Source organism: Moschus berezovskii, chromosome 10 (assembly GCF_049115385.1).
Source record: "Moschus berezovskii isolate FMDL1 chromosome 10, NW_MosBer_1.0, whole genome shotgun sequence".
Lineage (NCBI taxonomy): Eukaryota > Metazoa > Chordata > Mammalia > Artiodactyla > Moschidae > Moschus > Moschus berezovskii.
Genome location: NC_142469.1, coordinates 4,152,056 through 4,177,389, shown reverse-complemented (window position 1 = coordinate 4,177,389; position 25,334 = coordinate 4,152,056). Strand labels below are relative to the sequence as shown.

Here is a 25,334-nt window from a genome sequence, read left to right as displayed (position 1 = left end):
CACTAAATCTGCATTTTAGGAAAATAACTGATGTTGGTGAAGTGACAGTCTTCATTCAAAAGTCTGGGCAAACTTCTGAGGACTAGGCCATCATAACAGAAGTTATCTCAAAAAAGCTACTTTATACCATGGCTTCCAACTCTAGGCCAAAGTTGCATTTCAGAAGCTCATTCACTTTAAGGCTTCTATCTGATTACTCTGACAACATGGCAATGTGATCATTTTTAGAAGAAGCTTGCAAAGAAACAAGGTCTTCCTTAAAAGACACAAGAACCATCCAGCCCTTAATTCTCTTAGGCCCACTTTAGAATATTTTAATAAGGTATTTTAAACAAGCAAACAAAAAAGCATAAAGAGCACAAAAGTGAGGGTAAATGTAGCACTATATTCAAATAAGTCAGAAGTTTTAAAAACTGGGAATGTGCTGTTCTAAAGTAACCGCTGACACTAAAAATAGGCTATATGAAGAAACCTGACATAAAAGTTCTTTTTATAGAATAGCCCCAGCAACTCCCAACCACCACCTTCCACACAAAATAATATATTACAGCACACTGTACTAAACTGTCCCTCCCTAAAGAGTTTCATTTTCATACTAACATTCACTATCATGAGTAAAGATAATATTACAATATGCAAGTTACAATGCTCTTTTATTATATCAATGTTGATAGAAGTTCCAACAGCAATCTCAACACTTGAACAGGATAATCTTGTAGCCGAAAACTCCACTTCATCTCTTATTCTCTTTTTCTGAAAAAGCTAGCAAATAAAAAATACAGGGGGGCAGAGGGGGAGCAGAGAGAATGGCAGTGTCATAAAACTAAGGATAACACTGAGTCCTGTGGAAAGAATGTCAAGGGCAGCGCTATAAAATCACCTCCTAAAAGAGGAGAATTCACAGGAAATCCAAATCACTAAAATAGCAAAAAACAAAATTTCATTCCATCCCATGTTACATACAAAATTCTGCTGGGTAATTTAACAGTTGTTTTAGCTATCAAATTTCATTCTAAAGTCAAGTTTGATAGTTATAAAGTAGCAGTATTAAGTCAGAGTAACTGCTTCATTAAAAATAAACAAAAGTGTGTGTGTGTGTATATATATATATAAAATTTCCATTATGCCCTTCACATTTTATTACTAGTCCTTTTCAAGCCAAACAAAATAATATATAACTTACAGGCCCCAAAGCACTATAAAATTTTTGATTTTTTTTTTTTAAGATGCAATGACTAAGTTACAGTCTCTAACTGATTACAATGACAAAACAATTCCATATATATCAGTTTTTGGTCAGACTGTATTTTAAAGTGTTCTAGAATACTGATGTACTCAGTGGCTCCATCTTTCTATCATCCAGGACTGAGGAGGGGTTTTTGTTTTTGCAAAAGTCTTTGCATATTAAATAATCTTTCTATAAAAAGTTCTCACACTAATCTCACTCTAAAAACAGCAATTTCTCTTTAATACACATATCACATACACACACGCACACACACACACACACACACACCTGTTGCCATGTGGTTTTTTGCAAAACCCACACTGCTTGCTGGGAGTCCAGATATATTTGCATTCGAATGAAGAGCTATGATCTAAGCCTTCCCTTTTTACAGTAGCTATGTTGTCTGGAATGAACAACGGTGGCTCATCCAAAGAAAAACTTTTGCTGCTTCTTCTCTGGCGGGGCTGTAGGTTCTTCTCAGGTTTTTTTAATTTCAATTTATCCTCTTCCTTTAAATGTTCTCCAACACCTGCATGCTCCAGCTCTTCCTTCACATGACTATTGGTTCTCGCAGCTAGAGTCGGCTGCTGGGGCTTATGGCACTGTTTCTGGCTGGCCTGCAATGAGTGTCCAGTTTGTACATGGTGAGGTTCTTTAGAGCAACTAGGGTGACCATGAGGTTTATCACTCATAGAATGAGTTAAGGGTTTGGAAATCTGTACTAAATTTTGATCCTGTGATGTTTTTTTGAATACAGAATGAGCCTGATTTTTCATAGATTTAACCCCAGAAATGCAACTCCGAATCTTTGAATCCTTGTCAACTTGTTTTTTTCTCACTTTGACTGGCCTATGAAAATTCTGCTTAGAATCTGATTCATCAGCATTCCGCTTCACACTTTTGACATTACCTTTAGTTTTGTTATGCATTAATTCATGCTTTGCTGTAGCAACTTTTTTCTGAGTATCTATGGTCAAGGTTTGCTGAGGATGAATTCCAGGTTTTTTATGTTTAGATTTTATGTTTTTTGATTCTAAGGAAGAAACACTACTTGACTGGCTATCTCTATCATCCTGAAGGGTTGCTGTTTCATGAAAATCCATTTTAATACCTTCAACAATATTCAACTGTTCTGAATTTTGGTCAGGTGCATCACAAATAGCATTTTCTAAAATATTACTTTCTGATTCAAAAGCACCAGTATTAACCACCTCCAAGTTTGATTTATTAAATCTCGTGCCCTCCAACTGCTTATCATTAGACTCCATGCCTTTACAATAAGCCATTTCTATTTCATTTCTTTGAAACAGAGGGGAGTTCTTAGCTTTATCAGCAACTTCCATGCTATCTTGTAATTCCAAACTACATTCATTTACTTTATCCACAGAACCAGACAAACTGACAAAGTTCTTCTCTGTCTTGTTTGGGTTTGTACAAGCAGCACTGTCAGAGAAAGCATCAGAAGATGCAAGTTCCTTAATGACATTGTCATCTTCGTGGGGTAATTTAACTGTCTCCTTTGATTCTTGTTCAACTTCTTCTGCCTTCATTTCTTCAACAATAGTCTCATCCATTTTACCTGAAATGGAATCGTTTCGTTCATTTTCTTGTTTATCTGAAAACTTAAATAATGGGCTAACAGACTTGGTTTTACATTCCAGAGTTTCACTATTCTTTTCTTCAATATTAATACAAGTCTCTGAAAGGAGTGGACAATTTAACTCATGAGATGGCACATTTGCTTCTCCCTGATTATTACACTTCTGCTCAGAATCTAATCCAGCTTCATCCTTCATTTCAAGACAAGATGAAACTGCTGCTTCAACCTGTCCACTGTGTCGGTTGCTCCTTCTGCTCTCTTTTTGGTGTTCGGGTTTCGGTGATGTACCAGCTTCTTCTTTAATCTGACACCTTTCTGGTTGTTTCACGCCTACTTTAGGGGCAGACACAGTCTTCCCAGATGCCTTTTTTGTGCTATTTAAAGGTGCTGCATTTGAACGCTTGGCAATAGTGCTTTGTCGCAAATTTCTTACTTGTTCTATTACAAGGGAAAAAAATAAATAAAAATAACTTAGTTATGTTGCCATGTGTTTTTATTTCAGTGCAATTTATTCTGAGCTATAAAATTTATTTTCCCATTTCAATGAAAATGACTCGTGATGGACAATATTTTAGATATGTTAAATTTTACACTTATCAAAATTCTATCAATTCTGAGGCAGGAAAAAAACATCTATAAAATTCAGACTGATATTATACTTTACAATAAGACAAATATTTTTATCAAGTTTCCTTTTTATAAAAATAAGTTGGGACTAAAATTGATTAAGATCCCTTATGTTACTACTCATCTCAAACAAGGTTATCATACAGTTTTAAATATTAAATACTTTTAAATATATAAAACCAAACAAATTCAAGTGCCAATTAAATGTGAACTAAACCATCTATCACAATAGGATCTGTGTAAGTTTCATTACAGCCTCAAAAGAATTCTAATGACTTTATAAATGTACTTCCATTGTATCTCTATTTTAGCATTCAATCTATTCCTCAACTAGTTTAAATATTCCAAGAAGTCAAATATACACTGAAGTACTAGACACAGATCAACCAAAAAGGAAACTATATTTAAAAAGACTGAAACCAAGAAAATGTTTCAGAAGGGAAAATGAGGAACGTATGAAAATAATTTACTGGATACATCCTCCAAGGAAAACAGAAACACAAAGTGAAAAGAAATTGGAAAGAAAGCTAAATAATTCACTAAGAAAAAAATATAACAATTCACTAAGCAGAAAAACAACCCACAAACTGAAGTACAAAATAAGGAGCTACATATCCAAGCCTACGCATATCAATACCTCTGAATCAACTCTGCATGAAAACTAAAAGTCACCAGTTTAAAAAAGCCTCATTCCTTTTTAACACAAAACCCCAAGCCTCATTCCTTTTTAACACAAAACCCTACAATGCACTGATATTTAGAACATTCTCCTAACTTGTCATGTATCACTGACCCTGAGCTGTGACTGTCTTTTACATGTCCTCCTCCATCTCTAACATCCCTAGGAAACACCTGCAGTCACGACACTAAAGTGTCCCCGTTTGGATTATAAATCATATGGTCATCCTAACCTTAGAGACCCTTCCTAATCCCCCCAAGACTTGGTACACTATCTAGTCTTCAGGTAGGTACCCAACAACTTTAAAAAATTATTTACTAGATTATGAACCACTCAAGCTCAGATACATGAATGTTTTTAAATAACTAAAATTTTTATGGTTTGTTATCAATATTTTGATGATTTTTAAAGTTTTGAAGGCAGTCTGTAATAATTTATAACTCTACTATATTTATCTGCCCTGAAATAAATGAAAAACTTTTAAAACCCATTATCTAAGTGGTCGATAAATGAACAGCACATTCAAACTGTGAAGGTATTTAAACAAAAAGCTATTTTCTAATAGTAATTGATTAATTAGCAAACGATAATTTAACTATCTCCTCTAACTATAAACTGCCTTAGTTTGAAGTCGGGCTACATAGGCCAAACATTTATTGTTATTTGTCTGTAATGTTCATTCTAGTCTTTTATTTCTCAAAGTAACAAATATCTACCGAATAACCAATTAAAAAAAAAGTGAGGAAAAGATAAGTAAATATATACATCTCAGTTAATTCACTTCTTAAACCCCACATCAAAACTATCCAAAAGCTACAAATCTAAAATGAAAGGAAGAATAAGAAAAGACAGGGACAATTTAGGAAGCCAAACAACAGATGATCAAACACTGATGCAGAAAACCCCCCCAGGATAAACAGTGCTGGCCAAAAAACACCAAGCTCCCTCTCCTCTGCTCCATCTATTGGGCAACTGCTCTTCCCAGTTTCTTATCCAAGGCCGGAGGCTTACTCTTTAAGGAATATAAAAACAGTTTCAAGACTAAGGAACATTAAGCACAAATAAGAGCAGCAGTAAAGTACACTGAAATTTTTAAGATTATGTGAATCTCTATGTGCTGAAAGCTGAGATGCCCCTGTCAGCTTCCCTAAAGGGTTTCCATGTATGCTAGTAATCTAACAATCTAAATTCTAATATCAGGGATTCTTCCAAAAAGTAACACAGCCAGATTACCATAGAGAATGCTCACAGTTAACAAAACATGAAACACTGAGCAAACTACCAATGATCAGACATTTTAGGAAAGTCTCTTAACATGAAAGACAGAAGCAAAAAAAAAAGGAAAAGAAATTTTTAAAAGATTAAAACACTGTTAAGTACCTTATGAAAGACAACATAAGATACCACATGTGTGAAACAAGGCCAAAATGCTACGAAAAGCATTATTCCCAAAACAAAAAAAGAACAGTTAGAATTTGATGAAAAAGTTGATGGATAAACATGAGAAAAATTCAGTAAGAAGAGGATGGAGGTGGATAAGTGAAGAAAATAGAAGAGCCAGTCCCTACTATCTAATACTTTAATGATAGGAGTTTTAGGAAACAAGAGCTGAGAAAATAAAGGGGAAAATAACCAGTGAAATAATTCAAGAGATTTTTTCCAGACTGAAAATAGAGCATCACTTTCAAGTTTCTGAGGAAAAACAATTTGCAACCTTGAATTCTATATTTAATCAGACTATGATTCCAATGTGAAAACAGATTATAAATACATTTGCAAACATACAAGGTTTAAAATATATATATATATATATATACATATATATATATATATACACACACACATAGTCCTTTTCCTCACAAAACTACTAGAAGAGGTATGTCACCACAACGAAGGAGCTAAACCAAAGAAAAGGAAATAGGAACTGCAATACAGAACAGAATCCTCAGAAGACTAGTAAAGAGAGCTCTGAGCCACACCTCTAGCTTACATAGGGCTAATACAGCACTGCACACAGCAGCAGATCAGGAGGTCCCCAAAGACACTTTCCTCAGCAAAAGGAAAATGACAGAATGCCTGATATGCACAAATATATTCAAAAAAGATTCAGACCACTGGCAGAGTAGTTGGGGTATAATTACTGATATGTACATTAAAAGCTGTGTGTGCAAACATGTAAACTAATAAGCAAATGATCAATTATTAAATCAGAAAGACAAAGTTGTATAGAACAGTTTATTAAAAGGATCATCACTAACAGCATACTGACTCATAATAACGTAAGTAATTCCTACTGATCTTATAAAATAAGATCTTATGAAATAATCTTATGAAATTATCTATTAGAAAAATGAGAAAATATACTTTTGTTTCATGGGGGAACAAGAGGAGAAAAGAGTGCTAAATTCACCATCCAGAGTGGGAAATCAATAAATACAATCATCAGAATAGTCAAGAAGTAGCAATATACATATGTTACTTAAGAGACATGAAATATCAAAAAAGTAACAATAATTAATAAAAACAAAGTTTCCCCTGAGAAAAGGGAAAAAAAGCAGTAGGATGGCAAGTACTGAAAACTCATAGGACTAGTCAACTCTCTGAATCATGTGTAATTTCAACAAAAATTTTTAAAAAATCATACCAACAGATTGATGCAATCTCAAAACTGATGATCCAAATGCCTCAGGTTTGCAAACACCAAGAAAATACTATCAATGCTCAGTAAGTTTACACTCTATCACATCTGTCCCTACATTTGATTTTCTAGCTAGTTCTCTTTGGTAGAGTTACCTTGTGCCATTAAACGAGGTGATTTTCTTGGTGATCTCACTGAATTTTCTTCTACTTTGTCCCTCAAATTCCTGTTAGGTAAAATCAGTTCTTCGTCATCAATGGTATCATTGCCACTTTCTTTAACAACTCCTTCATCCATAATATCGTCAAGACCAACAACTAGGAAAAAAAAAAAAAATTTTTTTTAAAATATTGGTGATGTTAAGTGTTTAAAGGCAGTACAAAAAACACTGTGAGACAGTTTCCTAAAATGGGATAATGCCACTAACAAGCTCCAAATTCAGTTTACAAACTTCTACCTTATGAGGCAACTGGTCAAAGAGAAGACTGGCTGTGATTCTTCTTGGTTTGCCCTCCACTGTCACACACTCTCACTTATCACTCACTGTACCTCTGTAAACATCGTAAGCAGCTACACCTGGAGTACTTAGTTAATCCCAATTTTGGTTAAAGAAGTACAAAAACACCCTGAAAATCTTGCAATTCTAGGATCATGCTAGAACCAAAAAATTGAAGCTCTAGTTGTAATCTATTCCTTGAAGACTTTTATGCTACACGTGTGAGACTAAGTAATGGGATATACTTTTGAGTTACATCAAGTGCATGCGCACGCAAACACACACACACACAGAATGAAAAACACAATGTAACTTCCCCCTCCCCCCACAAGCTGGGGAAAACAGTAGGTGTTTAATATAACTATATAATTAAGTTACCTTCCCCTAATCAAAAGAGAGTCATTCATTTAACGGCAGGGGAGGAGGCATGGAAAAGGAATGCAAGACACTGTATTTATATTATCAACAGGTTTATTTCTGTACCGAACAAATGTCATTTTACTAGCTGACATAGAGCAATTCTAAATGTGCAGTTGTATAAAATCTTGTGAAAATAATGTGATTATTGCAGTCATATGGCCTGGATTCAGGTCCCTGTTAAAACACTTAAATAAAACCTGACCAAATCCTTAACCTCTCTACCAGTTTCTTTATCTCTAAAACGAGAACAACAATACCTGTCCTACCTACCTCACAGGGCTGTTGTGAGGATCAAGTGAGATGATGTATGAGAACTCACTTTGTAACTTTAGAGCACTACACAAATGTTAGTTATTATCTTCATCCTACGGGTTAGAAGGAACCTCAAGAAGTTATCTAGTCCTCATCTTTGTATCCAAGTAGAACTTCATTTAAGAGTTCAACAAGAAAGTGGTCTATCCTAAAAATTTAAAGAGAACAAAATTCTTTATAAATATACTTTCAAATGGTACAATCCTTTTGAAGAGCAATTTGACAACAAACAGAATTATGAAACTCCTTATATACTTCGACCAAAATATTATATAAGTATAGAAAAGAGAATAAATTAGAAAAAATGCTGGCTAGAAAACAAAGTATGATCCTTGTTAGTAACAGACAAACGAAATGTTGTACATGCACATTTAGACAAACCAAAAAAAAAAAGATCAGCAAGAAATGGATGAAAATTATAACAACAATTATTCTACAAAATAATATACTTTTCCCCTATTTTCCACATTTCCTGCTATATGCATGGATTACTCTCAAAAACAGAGTCCATGATTTTTATCACTATGCTATATGTTCTAAAGACTTAGAGAAGAATTTATCTTAAGAAAATTCACCAGGACTCATTTAAGATATAATTGGGGGAAACGGGAGTTCCATTAGAAGGTTACTCCACCATGATGGATGCTGCCAAACATTCATACACATTCTCAGAGAATCTTTAACATCAGATAATTAGTTCTACCATGTTTATTTTAAAAAGCAAAAGTTAACCATTATATGCATACATGTATGAAGAGATAGAAATGGATGGGGGAAGGAAGGTTATCTGTGACTATCTGGTGGTAAGATAGAGTAAGGAACTGGGGAAGCGGGGTTTAAATCACTGTATATTTTCTATAATAAATATGCATTTTGTATTGTAATCAGGAGAGAAACTAATAATTCAAAAAACAGTCCAGGAGAAAAGTGATTAAAACCTGATTAACAGTGTTCATTGGCAGGATTATAAAAGGGCAATATGAATTTTAGGGCTATGCTGCACAGCAGGATCAATAGGATTTAGCAAAGACAAATCCAGAGGTCAATTATTAGGTTTTACCTTATTCCCTTTCCTGGCAGCTACAGCTGACCCCTCTCCCCGTCCTGAACCCCTTTTTCTCACTTGATTTCTGAACATCACACACTCCTCCCTCACTGGCTACTTCTCAACACCCTTTATAGATCTCTTCTTGCAGACACTACACACCAAAGGACTTAAAAGGTTCAGTCTTCCCATCTCCCCTTTATGTGCACTCACTCCTCCCTAAATGATTTTATCCAGTCCATATATACTCGCTTGACTCCCATCTTCCCCAGCCCCAAGCTCACATTTGACCTCCTAAGGGTGTGATCTGACATGTCCACTAGGTTGTCAAACAGGTATCTCAAGGCTAACATAGAAAAGAAATACCGATTCTACCCATCCTGGGTATTCACTGGAAGGACTGATGCTAAAGCTGAAACTCCAATACTTTGGCCACCTCATGGGACGAGTTGACTCTGATGTGGAAAAGACTCTGATGCTGGGAGGGACTGGCGGTGGGAGGAGAAGGGGACGACAGAGAATGAGATGGCCAGATGGCATCACCGACTCGATGGACATGAGTTTGAGTGAACTCCGGGAGTTGGTGACGGACAGGGAGGCCTGGCATATTGTGATTCATGGGGTCGCAAAGAGTCGGACACGACTGAGGGACTGAACTGAACTGAAGACAGTCCCAGTAATGGAACCCAGCTGCTCAATGCTAAAGCTCTAGAACTATCCCCAGCGTCTCTCTCCTCATATCCCACATTCAAGGGTCAGCTCAACCTGCTAGCTCTATCTACAAAACACATCACCTGTCTGATCAACACTAACCACTCCCACAGCTCACCTTCTCCCCACACCACTATCATCTCCCATCAAGCCCCCTAGTGTCCCAGGATCCTCCACGGCCACCCGCCACACACACACACTCATACTCACAGTTTGTTTTCCAGACGTCATAACTCTATCTTAGATTCTTCCAAAATATAAAGCTATATCATGTTACCATTCTTCTATCCTCCAAACCTTACCAATACAGATGTATGTTCACACACTTGAGATACATTTTCAAAATCCCAGCCAGGGCCTCCAGGATCCAGAGAAGAGCAGCCCCCACCCACTTTCCTGATTTCTCAACGACTGACTCACAGTGCTCCAGTCACACTGGTCTCTCCATAACACGGGAAGTAAAAAAAAAAAAAAAAATCAAGCTCTAGGTTGTCTCCAACATTACCAGGGCTCTCAAGCAGTAGGCCCCCGAAAACCAATGCATCTGGTTAACCTTGCTGTGCCTCAAGCTGCCCTATGACGCAGAGATCATGCTAGTGGTCAGCGGTGCGCTGTGATGATTACGTCAATGTGAGTGCAGGGCTTAGAACAGAATCTGGCACCTAGAAACTGTGGACTTTGGTTCACAGTCTCCCCTATCATGGACCCCACCATCACAATTTATGTATTCTTTTTCCCCTCAACTCCCCTCACAGAACAAATCTTCCATTAAAAACGTACCTGAAATTTCTTTCTTCTATTCCATTTGTCTGATTAAAGTAAATCAGAGCACAGAATGAACAATCTCTTGTAAAACCCATCCACTTAGATACTTAAATTTTGGAAAGTTCAGTCCAACAGCTTCCACTAAGAAAATGAATAGAAAGCAGTGACATAGAATCTGTGCTCTTTTCAAATCTGTTTATTCTCAGAGGCCTCCAAAATCTGCCCCTTCCACTGCCAAAGGCAAACTAAGATTCAGTATTTGATAACCAAAGTTTCTATAAGTCCTCAATACAGCCACTAAAAAGGCAATCTGGGGTTATAAACAAAAAAAAAATAGCAATGGCCTGAATTCTGTATGAGGCAAGTGGACAGCCATGCATAATGTAGAAAAACAATATGATTTTCTTCCCTCCCATACTTCAGTCATTCTCATTTTGAAATTCTGGCATAAAGCCTATAATCATACTCAAAATCTCCCTAAGCCTGAATTTAGATCACTGAAATTCTTTCCCTCCTCACCTAAAAACGACCCTCATTAAATCTGCTGAGTCAGGCCTCCATGAAATCCTCCTGACACTAATACTTGCTGTTGTTGTTCAGTTACCCAGTCATTCTCCACTGTTTGCGACCCCAAGGACTGCAGCACGCCAGGCCTCCCTATCCCTCACCATCTCCTGGAGCTTACCCAAGTTCATGCTAACTGCATCAGTGATGCCATCCAGCCATCTCATCCTCTGATGCCCTCTTCTCCTTCTGCCCTCAATCTTTCCCAGCATCAGAGACTTTTCCAATGAATCGGCTCTTCACATTGGGTAGCCAAAATACTGGAGCTTCAGGCTTCAGCAGCAGTCCTTCCAACCAGTATTCAATCTCCTTGCTGTATAACAGACATTCAGGAGTCTTCTGCAGCGCCACAGCTCGAAGACATCAACTCTTCTGGCGCTCAGCCTCCTTTACGGTCCAGCTCTCACAGCATAAGTGATCACTGGGAGAACACAGTGACCAGACAGACCTGTGTCGGCAGTCACGTCTCAGCTTCTCAACACATTTTGTAGGTTTGTCATAGCTTTCCTGCCAAGAGGCAATCATCTTCTGATTTCATGGCTACAGTCACGATTTGCACTGATATTAGAGCCCAAGAAGAGGAAATTTGTCACTACTTCCACCTTTTCCCCTTCTATTTGCCATGAGGAAATGGGACTGGATGCCATGATCCTAGCTTTCTTAATATTTGGGTTTAAGCCGGCTCTTTCACTCTCCTCCTTCACCCTTATCAAGAGGTTTTTTAGTTCCTCTTCGCTTTCTGCCATTAGAGTGGTATCATTCACATATCTGACGTTGCTGATGTTTCTCCCACCTACCTTGATTCCAGCTTGTAACTCATCCAGCCCAACATTTCTCATGATGTGTTCAGCATACAGGTTAAATAAACAGAGTGACAGCAGACAGCTCTGTCATACTCCTTTCTCAATCCTGAACCAATCTGTTGCTCCATACATGGTTCTAACTGTTTCTTAACCCAAATACAGGTTTCTCAAGAAACAAGTAAGATGGTCTGGTATTCCAATCTCTTTAAGAGCTTTCCACAATTTGTATGATCCAAACAGTCAAAGGCTTTAACGTGGTCTATGAAACAGAGGTAGATGTTTTTCTGGAATTTCTTTGCTTTCTCTCTGATACAGGGAATGTTGGCAATTTGTCTCTGGATCGTCTGACTTTTCTAAACCCAACTCGGACATCTGCAAGTTCCTGATTCAGGTAATGCTGAAGCCTAGCATGCAAGATTTTAAGCATGACCTTACTAGCATAGGAGATGAGTGCAACTGTCCGATGGTCTGACATTCTTTAGTACTACCCTTCTTGACCTTTTCCAGTCCTGTGGCCACTGCTGGGTCTTCCAAATTTGCTGACATGTTGAGTGCAACAATTTGACAGCATCATCCTTTAGGGTTTTGAATAACTTTACTGGAAATCCTACTGCTGGAAAAGTTCAGTTTTCATTCCAATCCCAAAGAAAGGCAATGCCAAAGAATGCTCAAACTACTGCACAATTGCACTCATCTCACACACTAGTAAAATCATGCTCAAAATTCTCCAAGCCAGGCTTCAACACTATGTGAACCGTGAACTTCCAGATGTTCAAGCTGGATTTAGAAAAGGCAGAGGAACCAGAGGATCAAATGGCCAACATCTGCTGGATCATCGAAAAAGCAAGAGTTCCAGAAAAACATCTACTTCTCCTTTACAAACTATGCCAAAGTCTTTGACCGTGTGGATCACAACGAACTGTGGAAAATTCTTGAAGAGATGGGAATAGCAGACCACTTTACCTGCCTCCTGAGAAATCTCTATGGATGTCAAGAAGAAACAGTTAAAACTGGACATGCAACAACAGACTGGTTCCAAATCGGGAAAGGAGTATGTCAAGGCTGTATATTGTCACCCTGCTTATTTAACTTATATGCAGAGTATATCACGTGAAATGCTGGGCTGGATAAAGCATAAGCTGGAATCAAGATTTCCGGGAGAAATATCAATAACCTCAGATATGCAGATGACACCACCCTTATGGCAAAAAGCGAACAACAACTAAAGAGCCTCTTGATGAAAGTGAAAGAAGAGTGAACAAGTTGGCTTAAAACTCAAAATTCAGAAAAATAAGATTATGGCATCTGGTCCCATCGCTTCATGGCAAACAGATGGGGAAAAAATGTAAACAGTGAGACTTTATTTTGGGGGGCTCCAAAATCACTGCAGATGGTGACTGCAGCCATGAAATTTAAAAAGACACTTACCCCTTGGAAGGAAAGTTATATTAAAAAGCAGAGACAGTACTTTGCCAACAAAGGTCCATTTGTCAAAGTTATAGTTTTTCTGGTAGTCAGGTATGGATGTGAGAGTTGGACTATAAAGAAAGCTGAGCACCAAAGAATTGATGCTTTTGAACTGTGGTATTGGAGAATACTCTTGAGAGTTTCTTGGACTGCAAGGAGATCCAACCAGTCCATCATAAAGGAAATCAGTCCGGAATATTCATTGGAAGGACTGATGCTAAAGCTGAAACTCCAATACTTTGGCCAGCTGATGCGAAGAACTGACTCATTGGGACCCTGATGTTGGGAAATCTTGGGGGCAGGAGAAGGGGACAACAGAGGATAAGATGGTTGGATGGCATCACCGACTCAATGGACGTGAGTTTGAGTAAGCTCCGGGAGTTGGTGATGGACAGGGAGGCCTGGCATGGTGAAGTCCACCATATCACAGAGTCCGACATGACTAAGCAACTGAACTGCACTACAATTTCACTGCATCCATTAGCTACACAGCAGTGATCCCTGAGGCTCACTTGACTTCACACTCCAGAATCACACCACCGTAGTTAGCCAGTTCATTAAGATCTTTTTCGTACAGTTCTTTTGTGTATTCCTTCCATCTCTTCTTGATCTTCAGCGTCTACTAGATCTCTACTGTTTCTGTCCCTTATTGTGCCCATTTTTAGGTGAAATGTTCCCTTGTTAAGGTAAAATTTGTTAAATTTCTCAAAACTGGCATAAGTTTAAGTCACTTTATACCATACAGAAGGGAGAACCATAGTACTGCAGAGACTTCACATCTGACAAGCCTTAACTCATGCTGGCAGTACAAAGGCCAAACTCCACTGCTTCTAGGAACTCATCTCCTCTATTATGAAACTTGGCCCTAATTATCAGACTTGAGAAAAACTTAAACAGCATGGTCTCTTTGCAAAGTCATGACGATAAAGGTTATGTATCTATTTCAGAGTTTGTGATCTGAAGTAAAATAAAAAGTTCCACAGATACATCCTCTTAACAGAGCCCCCTCAGGTTTCTCCTCTAACACAGCAGCAGACCACCACCCAGCCTCTAAGGGCCTCCCTTCAGAAAGTGTTTCCTTTATGAATGATTCACACGTTCCTTGCAAAAAGAGTCTACATTATGACACACATCAATTTGTGTGTAATATACACAATGAATCATTTGGGGGTGAATTTATCATTTTAAATATTGGTATGTTTCTAATTTTAAAAGTACGAATAATGTTACTATCTTTTTTCCCTCTTAAATTTCTTCTTTACAATAAATTTAAAAACAGAAGTTTACTGAGTCAAAGAAGGCACATTTATATATTCCACTATTTTTCAATCTCATCACATGACTTTTGATAGAGTATAAACAATTTACAGTGCAAAAAGTTTCATATTAAGTCTCAATTAAGAACTTACTAGCACTGAGTTGCAGATTTTTAAAAGAAACACAGTTACTATAAGCCTGACATACATACTGCCTTCCTGTGTTTTTTTAGTTCTGCCTTCTCTTCTAGGCTAGTCTTAATGAGTTTGTCTCAGGGAAATATCTGCATTACCTATTTAATGCAAGTATTTTCCCTCGTTTACCTTTATTTTAGTGTTATCTCATAGTCGAACTTAATTTTTCTTCAGAATACTGTCTTCAGTTACTCCAACAGGATTAAATTATCCATCCTTTCTGTTGAAATTTAACACATTCTAAAGTCTTATATTTAAACATGCACAAATATTTCGACTTTTGTCAAACAATTCATACTTTGGGAAAAACTGATTAATATTTCACAGAAAGAGAGTTTCTATCAAACAAATCTAAATGACACTAGGTTAAATGAAGTTAAAGCAGTTTCTTCACTGCAATTCTTTAGCGCCTTCAACATGTTAAAGGTATATTATATGAGGGAAAGAAGTATACATGGTAAAACTGCTTCCCAAACTTTGTTCTCACACACATACCAATAAAACATACACCAAAATGCAACGGTAGTTATTTCAGAAACCAGCTTTCTCCTTCTTATTCATTCTTTCTAATCCATCTCATATTAAAAACACTTTGTCAAAAAGAATTTTCCCAAAAAATACATAATCACCAGTGCCACTTCTTAAATCTTTCCTTTTTAAAGTTATACATGTACCTGATTTTAAAGAACTGTGCCTAATTCTATAAAGTTTATGAAGAAAAACACTAATGCTCAGCACCCACTCACTTTCCTTCTGCTTCCCCCACTGAACCTTAGTTCACTGGGAAAATGTAGGTATTATCTCCCTCCACTGAAAGACTACTGTAAAAACTATCCTAACAAGTGATTGACTGCATGCTTGACTGAAAACACAAGAGAGTGGCCATTACAATATCTTAGCAGATAGTATAATTATTTTTCAAACCATTTTCTGTAGCCCTTAGTACCCTTCACTGCGAGCCATCCCCAACTGTCAAAATTATTTCTTATTGCCAATATGATTCTATCACGTTATTATAAAAGTGAGGTGGTAATCATTCCCTAACTTTTGAGCATGATGATTCCATCCTAAAATATCATAAATTATATACCTTTATAGTAATTCATTCAAAAATACTGAGCACCTGCTATAAGTCACATGCTGGCATAGGTTACTCCAGATACCAATGACAGAACTCTCAAGGCAAACAACCTGGCTTCTTCGCTAAATGTGAAGAAGTCAGGGATTAGAAATAGAAGCGTGTGTGCATGCTCATTCGCTCAGCTGTGTCTGACTCCTTGAGACCCTATGGGTGACAGCCCTCCAGGCTCCTCTGTCCATAGGATTTCCCAGGCAAGAACACTGCAGTAGGTTGCATTTCCTTCTCCAGGGGAACATCCTGACCCAGGAATTGAAACCATTTCTCCTGGACCTCCTGCACTGGCAAGAGGGAGCTGAGAGGCCATTTAGTAATAGTAAGGGGGGTAAGCGTTTACATAGACTAACACATACTAAAGTCACATAGCAACCAAATGAACATATGAACCTACTGACCTATTTCAATTCGAATTCAAACCATAAAAAGAAAAATGTGTGGTAATTGGGTAAGTAAATGAACACTGACTGCATACTTGGAAATATTAAAAAGTATCTTTATTTTAGACAGGGTAATATTGATGCGATTTTTTTTAAATAAAGAATTCTTTTATTTTAGAAATACATACTGAAATATTTACAGATGAAATTATATGATTTCTGAGCTCTTCTTCAAAATAATCTTGGTTGAGGGGAGGCAAGGAAGACTGAAGCCTGGCGTGCTGCAGTCCATGGGGTCGAAAACAGCTGGACACGACTGAGTGATTGAACTGTACTGAAGGAGAGGTGAGTGGGGTTTAAATGGAAAAAGAACTATTAATGTTGACTAACTGTATAAGTAAAGGTAGATGAGGGTTCATTTATTATACTAGTCTTACTGCTTTGATGTTTTCCATAAAACAGAAAAAAATTTTAAAAACTGTTGCTATGAAGCTTCCTTTTAACTAGGATGAGACAAATAAAAAAGATATATAGCGTATAAACAAAAGGGAAGAATAACAGGGAGTACAAAGAAGGGAACAAACAACAGTCTATAATTTTAAACTGAGAGGCCAGGGAGAGCCGGGGATACTGGTACCGGTTGTCTCCTGCGCAAGAGCTACTAGGCCAGGAGAAAGCTCACTGCTCAGGCCAGAAAGAGCCTGGGGACGGCAATGCCGAGGTGAATTTTCAGCAAAAGCAGAACAAGTTGAGGGAGTAGCTTTCTAGTTAGAAGGCACATCAAGTACCTAGACTCTGAGGCAGGAGCATGCCCAGAATAGGTGGAAGAACAGAAGACTGGGGGCAAGTCTACGTGGCCAGATTAGCAAAAAGGGGGAGAAGAACAGAAAGGTACAGGGGCAAGCTAGGCTCAGTCTTGTAGGCCAGGAGAACTTTAGTTTTCTCCTTTGTGTGAAATGGAAAGTGACCAGAGCACTTTGAATAAGAGTGATAGGATCTAACTCTCCAAGATTACTCTAGATGCTGTTCTGAGAACATATGGGACAGAATCCTCAGAGGCAGTAGCAGGGAAACCACTTCCAGGCTAATGCAATAATACAGATGAGAAATGGTAATGACCAAAACCACAGTGGCAGTGAAGTGCGATTGTATGAGATACCAGAGTCTGGATATATTCTGAAAACAAGGCAAACAGGATCAAGTAAATACAGAACATGAAAGAAATAAAAATGACTTCAATGTTCTTTGTTAAGCAACTCAAAAGAAGTTAACATTTCTAGAAATGAGGGAGACTGCAGGCATAAAGTGTTACAAGGAGAGCTGGGAGATGGGAAGCAGGTACCATGAGTTCAGTGTCAGACATTAAGCTTAAAATGCCCAAGAGACAGCCAAAGAAGTAAATACAGGAGTCTGGACTATATACATTTAAGAGCAGAATTATAAAGCGTGTTTTACGTCATAAAATTAGGACTTCCCCAGTGACTCAGAGGGTGAAGAATCCACCTGCAATATGGGAGACCTGGGTTCAACCCCTGGGTTTGGAAGATCCCCTGGAGAAGGGAATGGCTACCCACTCCAGTATTCTGGCCTGGAGAATTCCACGGACAGAGGAGCCTGGCAGGGTCCATGGGGTCGCAAAGAGCTGGACACGACTGAGCGAACTTCACTTTCATTTTCACTTTTCAATTCATAAAATTATACAACATCACCATAAAAGTGAGTAGAAATAGAGAAGATGCTTAAAATCTGAACCCTGAAATACTCCAGCGCCTAGAGGTCAAGAAGATGAAGAGGAGAATCAGAAGAAACTGAGAGGAAGACAGGAAGGTAAGAGAATAACCAGGAATGGTGAACCAAAAATTGCATCTGGCAGAGTGACACGGCTTGCAACCCAGAGCAGCTAATGAGAACAAAATCAGAATGTGGAGAAAAGATACTGGGGACAAGAGCATTAAAATTCTTTCCAGGAGTTTGCTATAAACAGATAAAAAGAACAGGGCAAGAGAACTATTCTGATGAATAAATATAAAAGATGATATGTGGCTAACACTGAAATTCAACTGTAAGGACCTTGACAGAGAAACAGTCAAGTTTGATAGACAGATAGACAGTCTTTCGGACTACTATCAAGCACAGAGAAAAAGAGATATTCCACCATGTTAATTACAGATCATATCCATGAAAAACAGAAAACAGAAACCTAATCAGAGGGGACATTCCTCATGGTCCAGTGGCTAAAACTCATGCTCCCAATGTAGGGGGCCCCAGGTTTGTTTCCTGGTGAAGGAAATAGATTGTGCCACAACTAAGACCCAGCACAGTCAAATTAATTAATTAAGTTTTTAAAAAAGGAAACCTAATCAGAAAACACGAAAACCTAATATCATAAATACCTAAGTGTCTGATTTCATGAATATCTAAATATGTACCTAAGTATAGCTATGGTTTTTCCAGTGGGCATGTATGGATGTGAGAGTTGGACTGTGAAGAAAGTTGAGTGCCAAAGAGTTGATGTTTTTGAACTGTGGTGTTGGAGAAGACTCTTCAGAGTCCCATGGACTGCAAGGAGATTCAACCAGTCCATTCTAAAGGAGATCAGTCCTGGGCGTTCATTGGAAGGGCTGATGCTGAACCTGAAATTCCAATACTTTGGCCACCTCATGCGAAGAGTTGACTCATTGGAAAAGACTCTGATGCTGGGAGGGATTGGGGGCAGGAGGAGAAGGGGACGACAGAGGATGAGATGGCTGGATAGCATCACCGACTCGATGGACATGAGTTTGAGTGAACTGCGGGAGTTGGTGATGGACAGGAAGGCCTGGCGTGCTGTGAATCATGGGGTTGCAAAGAGTTGGACATGACTGAACGATTGAACTGAACTGAAAGGATATAAGGGCAAAAAAATGTACCAAAGTTTTTTTTTTAACTACCAGGCAACATTATGAAATTAAGTAAAATATCAAAATGTACATAACAATTTTTCAGTTGAATTAGCTCCATTCCATAATTCTAAGCAGCACAGAGAAGAGGCACTTGGCCACCAACCCAGCCAACTCCAGAAAATTTAACAGTAGCCAAGTAAACACCATTAATACAAACTGGAGTGTTAAGTGGGTACTGGGGAGTATTGAGTTGCTTCAGAATCTGCTCCTTGGTTGTTTGGAAATCATTGTCTTAAACAGCTGATTTACATAACCCACTAATTACAGACTCAACTTGGCCGAAAAACTAAATATTAAGGTATTACTACCCTTAAGGCAGAAAGTGAAGAGGAACTAAAAAGCCTCTTGATGAAAGTGAAAGAGGAGAGTGAAAAGTTTGGCTTGAAGCTCAACATTCAGAAAACGAAGATCATGGCATCTGGTCCCATCACTTCATGGGAAATAGATGGGGAAACAGTGGAAACAATGTCAGATTTTATTTTTTTGGGCTCCAAAATCACTGCAGATGCTGACTGCAGCCAGGAAATTAAAAGACGCTTACTCCTTGGAAGGGAAGTTATGACCAACCTAGATAGCATATTAAAAAGCAGAGACGTGACTTTGTCAACAAAGGTCCGTCTAGTCAAGGCTATGGTTTTTCCCGTGGTCATGTATGGATGTGAGAGTTGGACTGTGAAGAAAGCTGATCGCCGAAGAATTGATGCTTTTGAACTGTGGTGCTGGAGAAGACTCTTGAGAGTCCCTTGGAATGCAAGGAGATCCAACCAGTCCATTCTAGAGGAGATCAATCCTGGGTGTTCATTGGAAGGACTGATGCTAAAGCTGAAACTGCAATACTTTGGCCACCTCATGCGACGAGTTGACTCACTGGAAAAGACTCTGATGCTGGGAAAGGTTGGGGGCGGGAGGAGAAGGGGACGACGGAGAATGAGATGGCTAGATGGCATCACTGACTCGATGGACATGAGTTTGAGTGAACTCCAGGAGTTGGTGATGGACAGGGAGGCCTGGCATGCTGTGATTCGTGGGGTCGCAAAGAGTTGGACACTACTGAGCGACTAAACTGAACTGACTGATAAGCACAACACAAGGAGATAATTGACCCTTGAATAATACAGGTTTGAACTGCAGGAGTCCACTTATTCACAACTTTTTTTTCCAACAGTAAATACTCAGTATCACATGACCCATGGTTGGCTAAATCTCTGAACTTGAAACCGTAGATACCGAGGAACAGTGAACAGTAAGGAACCTCTGACATGGAAGACAGACTGTAAATTATACTCAAGATTTTTGACTGTGCTGAAAGCTGACATCCCTAAATCACACTGTTCAAGGGTCAACTATAGAACTACTTATTAACATTGGATTATTTTAATCTGACAAGAGGATTAACTAACAACCACTTAAGTATACTTTTCATTTGCTATTTATTTCTCTACTAGGAATATTCTTCCCTTACCCAGGAATGGCTGGGCACTACATGTGTCCAAGCAAGCACACTACTTCTCTTGGGTCACCTCCACACACAGACCTGCCCTGACCAGCCCAACTCTGTGAGACAGCGCTGGCCACCAACCAACCAACCAGACAGTCACTATCACCTTACATTCTACCTGGAAGCTCCAGGACAGGGATTTTGTCTCAAACACAACTGTATCCTCCAGCAACTATTTCTTAAATGAACAAAGAGCACCAACCACTTTTTTGCCAAATCATTACACTGTACAACTGTGAAATCACATGCTGTAAGCTGCGGGTGCTAGGAATGCATTTCAATAAGAATGTTACCATAAAACAGGAACTGGGCGAAAAGAAGGTGACTAATTCTCCTATAACATGGATCTTACCTTTATTTATTTTCACACGGCAGTGAACCAGATCCCAACAAGGCACTTCATTCTATGATATTTTGTTTGCTTTTATTCAAACATGAAAGAAAACCAGAGACAAATGAGGCTAAGCAAAAAGTTCTTAGAGGATTACATATTTTTCAGTATGTAAGACTGATTAACATCCTTAACCCATAGCACCCCGTGACAAGACTCTACTGATATTTTACACAAAACTAAATAGAATATAAACTCCACGAGAGCAAGAATTTGACACTGTTTTCTGATATGTCTGTAACTCCTATAACAACCAATGTAATTCCTATTAATATCAGCAGATTGAAAACAATCTAACTGCACAAAAACTCAAATATAATTCCTGGGTATTTTATTCTTTTTGGTTCAATTAAGATTGTTTTCCATCTCTATGTAATGTCAAAGTTTCTTTTACATAGTAACATTTATCTGCTGTAATGCAGCTTTAGCTCTGATGCATTACTGCATTACTAATTGTAACTTTCTGAACAGGCAGCTTTTCTGTCGTTTGGCTGTTTCATGTTGGGATACTTCCTTCTAATCTCTGGTTTTTAAAAACTATAAGCATTCTTACTCTGAGTTCTGGAAGGAGTTAGCCAATGCTACTGTGATACAGAGTTCCGTTCAGTTCACTTGCTCAGTCGTGTCCGACTCTATGAGACCCCATGGACCGCAGGATGCCAGGCCACCCTGTCCATTACCAACTCCAGCAGTTTACTCAAACCCATGTCCATTGAGTCGGTGATGCCATCCAAACTTCTCATTCTCTGTCGTCCCCTTCTCCTGCCCGCAATCCTTCCCAACATCAGGGTCTTTTCAAATGAGTCAGTTCTTCGCAGCAAGTGGCCAAAGTATTGGAATTTCAGCTTCAGCATCAGTCCTTCCAATGAATATTCAAGACTGATTTCCTTTAGGATGGACTGGTTGGATCTCCTTGCAGTCCAAGGGTCTCTCAAGAGTCTTTTCCAACACCACAGTTCAAAAGCATCAATTCTTTGGCACTCGGCTTTCTTGACAGTCCACCTCTCACAACCACACATGACTACTGGAAAAACCATAGCCTTGACTAGACGGACCTTTGTTGGGAAAGTAATGTCTCTGCTTTTTAACATGCTGTCTAGGTTGGTCATAACTTTCCTTCCAAGGAGTAAACGTCTTTTAATTCCACGGATGCAATCAGCATCCGCAGTGACTTTGGAGCCCCGAAAAATAAAGTCTGACACTGTTTCCACTGTTTCCCCATCTATCTGCCATGAAGTGATGGGACCGGATGCAATGATCTTAGTTTTCTGAATGCTGAGCGTTAAGTCAACTTTTTCACTCTCCTCTTTATCAAGAGGCTCTTTAGTTTCTCTTAACTTTCTGCCATAAGGGTGGTGTCATCTGCATATCTGAGGTTATTGATATTTCTCCCGGCAATCTTGATGCCAGCTTGTGCTTCTTCCAGCCCAGCATTCATGATGTACTCTGCATGTAAGTTAAATAAGCAGGGTGACAATATACAACCTTGACGTACTCCTTTTCCTATTTGGAACAAGTCTGTTGTTCCATGTCCAGTTCTGTTGCTTCCTGACGTGCCTACAGGTTTCAAAAGAGGCAAGTCAAGTGTTCTGGGATTCCCACTCTTCAAGAATTTTCCACAGTTTATTGTGATCCACACAGTCAAAGGCTTTGGCATAGTCAATAAAGCAGAAATAGATGTTTTTCTGGAACTCTCTTGCTTTTTCGATGATCCAGAGGATGCTGGCAATTTGATCTCTGGTTCCTCTGCCTTTTCTAAATCCAATTTGAACATCTGGAAGTTCACGGTTCGTGTACTGTTGAAGCCTGGCTTGGAGAATTTCGAGCATTATTTTGTTAGTGTGTGAGATGAGGGCAATCATGTTGCAGTTTGAACATTTCTTTGGCATTGCCTTTCTTAGGGACTGGAATGAAGACTGACCTTTTCCAGTCCCGTGGCCACTGCTGAGTGTTCCAAATTTGCTGGCATATTGAGTGCAACACTTTCACAGCATCATCGTTTAGGATTTGAAATAGTGCAACTGGAATTCCATCACCTCCACTAGCTTTGTTTGTAGTGATGCTTCCTAAGGCCCACTTGACTTCACATTCCAGGATGTCTGGCTCTAAGTGAGTGTGAATGATCACACCACTGTGATTATCTGTGTCGTGAAGATCGTTTTTGTACAGTTGTGTATTCTTAGCACCTCTTCTTAATATCTTCTGCTTCTGTTAGGTCCATACCATTTCTGTCCTTTATTGTGTCCATCTCTGTTCCCCTGGTACTTCTAGTTTTCTTGAAGAGATCTCTAGTCCTTCCTATTCTGTTATTTTCCTCTATTTCTTTGCATTGATCGCTGAGGAAGGCTTTCTTGTCTCTCCTTGCTATTATTTGGAACTGTGCTTTCAAATGGGTATATCTTTCCTTTTCTCCTTTGCTTTTCGCTGTTCTTCTTTTCACAGCTATTTGTAAGGCCCCCTCAGACAGCCATTTTGCTTTTTTGAATTTCTTTTTCTTGGGGATGGTCTTGATCCATGTCTCCTTACAATGCCACGAACCTCCATCCACAGTTCATCAGGTACTCTATCTATCTAAATCTATTCCTCACTTCCACTGTATAATCAAAGGACTTGATTTAGGTCATACCTGAATGGTGGTATGGAGTAGAGGTTTGTTATTCTGTTTCTTTTGTTTACTCATGGTAACTCCGTGATTGGCGTCATATTTACAAGGTGTTTCTAATCTCTTGAGATCAAAATTTGGAAACCTTGAATCTTTGTATATATTCATGCATTTGTCTATCCAAGCTGTGCTTAGGACTGAACACTCACTGTATGTTTCGGCTGCTGTTACAGGAATGACAGATATATCAGAAAACAGTGACAAATTCCTGCCCTCATGGAGTTTATATTCTACTTAATGTTGTGTATAGTATCAGTAAAAGTCATCTCCTGGGCTGCTATGGACTGCCACTGACATACATTTGTGCTCAACATCAGTTAATTAACTTGTAAGCAAATAATTTGAGCCTGAAATCAAGTATAAAACGGGCAGAGAAGAATCTTCATAGCCTCACTAGCAAGGCTCTTGGCAAAGATAATCTGGAGGCTAAAATTTCTAGCTTGAACAGTGAAGTTCTGATACTTGACGAACAAATCATTCATATAAAAGACAAAATTTTGCCTGCTATGGTAAAAAGAAAAGTCCAGTTACTGAATATGCCAGTTGGAAAAGGAGATTTGATCTGCAGAGTAAACAAGACTATTACACAGCCAGACAAAAGTTATTTTTAAATCAACTGATAAAGCAAAAGGCATCATTTGAACATGTACAATTATCACATGAAACTGAACTGAGAAAGCATTAGGACATGAATTGTCCGCTTGAAAACTTGGTTCAAGTACTTAGTCAAAGTAATTTGATGCCCCAGGAGTGACTGAAAATGCTAACAGATCCATCAGTATCTCAGCAGATAAATCCTAGGAATACCTTTGATACCAAGGATTATTCTACTCACAGGCCTTATCGATTTTTAGAAGAAGGAAATAGGAAAAAAGAATTATTACCCATGGAAATCTGGAGCAGTGGCCGAGAAACTAAAACAGGATGTTTCTCTGGTACAACAACAGTTGGCAGAATCTCCTCAGGAATATTCTTTCTTTCTGTCCAAACTAAATAATGATGTGGACATGCTCTGTGATGCTTTGTATCAAGGAGGAAATCAGCTTTTGCTTAGTGATCAGACACTTGAGTTGTTTGTTAACTTTTGGCTGTTGGGTACAATACTGCTGTGAACATTGTTGTACAAGTATTCAAGTCCCTGTTTTCATTCCTTTTGGATATATAACTGTAAGTGGATGCTGGAACAGAGTTAACGGAGCAGTTTCACTAGGTTGAATTTAACTAAGCTAAATCATCTTCTTATTGATATTCTTGCTGATGTGAAGACTAAAGGAAAAATTTGGGTATCTAGTAAACTGCATCAAGTGGAAAAATAATTATACGTATATTTTTTAAAAGATGAAGATTATCTGAAAGAGACTGTCAGAATTTAGAAAACCAAAGATTAAAGCTATTGGTTTGGAAGACTGAAATTTACCAAAATTCAAATCTTCACTGCCTGTGCTACATTTTAATGTTTTATATATTTGGAGAAGAACATAGCTAATAATGGAAAAGGAAACGGCAACCTACTCCAGTAT

The 25,334-nt window shown here is 38.5% G+C and overlaps 1 protein-coding gene and 1 pseudogene across 6 annotated transcripts in view; one reads left to right on the top strand and one right to left on the bottom strand.

Annotated features, from left to right (window-relative positions):
- PHF3 (PHD finger protein 3) overlaps nucleotides 1-25,334 on the bottom strand; it is a 92,658-nt gene that overhangs the window by 26,320 nt on the left and 41,004 nt on the right. For 4 of the 6 annotated variants that reach the window (XM_055433593.2, XM_055433595.2, XM_055433594.2 and 1 more), the window contains 2 exons: nucleotides 6,928-7,089; nucleotides 1,517-3,266 (listed from right to left, as the gene is read on the bottom strand). In XM_055433593.2, coding sequence (XP_055289568.2) covers nucleotides 1,517-3,266; nucleotides 6,928-7,089 — 1,912 coding nt within the window. Of the gene's footprint in view, nucleotides 1-1,516; nucleotides 3,267-6,927; nucleotides 7,090-7,958; nucleotides 8,149-25,334 lie in introns of those variants that run through there. The other 2 variants (XM_055433596.2, XM_088840487.1) reach the window with 2 other exon arrangements.
- Nucleotides 17,130-24,926, top strand: LOC148776276 (HAUS augmin-like complex subunit 3 pseudogene; annotated as a pseudogene).